The sequence below is a fragment of the Bipolaris victoriae genome (assembly GCF_000527765.1).
Source record: "Bipolaris victoriae FI3 unplaced genomic scaffold scaffold_515, whole genome shotgun sequence".
Taxonomy (NCBI): Eukaryota; Fungi; Ascomycota; class Dothideomycetes; order Pleosporales; family Pleosporaceae; genus Bipolaris; species Bipolaris victoriae.
In genome coordinates this window covers 1-1,514 of record NW_014574877.1, presented here as the reverse complement: position 1 = coordinate 1,514, position 1,514 = coordinate 1, and the positions used below count along the sequence as shown (strand labels likewise).

General features: G+C 29.0%; 1 protein-coding gene across 1 annotated transcript; it reads left to right on the top strand.

The window, feature by feature from the left end:
- Nucleotides 1–211: 211 nt before the first annotated feature.
- Nucleotides 212–1,192, top strand: COCVIDRAFT_117273 (hypothetical protein; the record flags this gene model as incomplete). The annotated part of the gene is made up of 3 exons (XM_014694478.1): nt 212–452; nt 519–641; nt 687–1,192. Coding segments are annotated over 3 exons (870 nt in total), but the record flags the coding sequence as incomplete, so codon positions are not given.
- Between the last annotated feature and the right edge of the window lie 322 nt (nt 1,193–1,514).

Genomic DNA, 1,514 nt, shown 5'->3' with positions numbered 1-1,514 from the left:
AAAAAAAAAGCTGGGCGGAAAATATAAGGGTCCCCTCATGTAAGGTAATACCGTGGAAACCAAAGTGAATAAATTTATTCTCGAGTAGGATCCGTAGAGACTAAACGTGACAGTCGAAAGTTTATTAAGTTAAATCATTAGATAAGTTATAGTCCGATCCACTGCGTGAGCAGTGTTGTATGTAAATAAATGAGCAACTTAATTGACCTACTACGTAGTTGCTCAACTGGGCCTTAATAATGTTTATTATTACGCATTTGACTATATGCTGGAAACTATGTTTTTAGAGCCTCTCTTACTATTTATGTTATATTATTATCTTTTAAAAATAGATGCGGATAGAAGAAATCTTCTAAACATAAGTAGTCAAAATGGAGATGTATCTGCATCATTTAACACATGTACAAACATACAATCAGCAGAAAACTGTAAAGAATTCTCAGAGACTATACGTCAAATATCTTATGACAATAACGGAGAAAATTCATCTTTTTTTAAATGATTTGCCGGTATTGTAGACGGAGATGGTAATTTCGATTTAAGAAATATAAACAACAAACTGGTACTTAAATCTATTAGAATTAAACTACATGACAGAGATGTCAGAATATTAACTTATATTCAAAACACTTTACATATGGGTAGAATTAGAGCGGATAAAAATAAACCTCATTCTATTTGAATAGTTAGTACAAAAGAAGAAATGTTATTTTTAATTAAGAAATTAAATGGATTAGTTAGACTTAAAGTAGATAGTTTTAAAAAATCCTGCGAATATCTAAATGTAGAGTATGTAGAAGCTAATTATAATATTAGCGAAAATGACCCTTATTTAGCGGGATTAGTTGACACAGATGGTACTATTGTTTATAATTATGCTGGCAATAGAATAGAGTGTAACTTAGAATTTGAAAATAACAAATATACTAGCAAACTTAATTTAGATAATGTTATACCCCATTATAAACCATCTGTTGCTTTTAGAGAATCACATAAGTCTATAACATTTAAATTTCAATCAGTTAAAGGTATGGTTTTTCTATATGATTATTTTATGCAAAATAGGTTATATTCTGACTTTAAATTTTATAGAGTTTCAAAGATAAAACGATTTATAGAAGTTAGAGATTATAAGAATGAAGCTAAAAACAGTACAGAATTTAAAATATATTCAGATTTTATACTGGATTGAATTCAATATAGAAACCCGCTTTGACACAAAGTACCATTTGTCTCCAAAATTAGATAATGATATAGTCCACAAAATAATTTTAATTATTTTTGCATTTCCACTACGTTTTAAGTATGGGTGCTGTATTTGCCTTATTTAGTGGATGATACTTCTGAATTCCTAAAATTTTAGGATTAGATTATAACTTACTTTACTCTAAAGCTCATTTCTGAGTTTTATTCACTGGGGTTAAAAATAACGAAGGGAATAAGGGATTAAATGGTTTAGATGAACATAGGGATATTACCCCTAACAATCATTCACCGGCTCCGCTTAAAAAAAA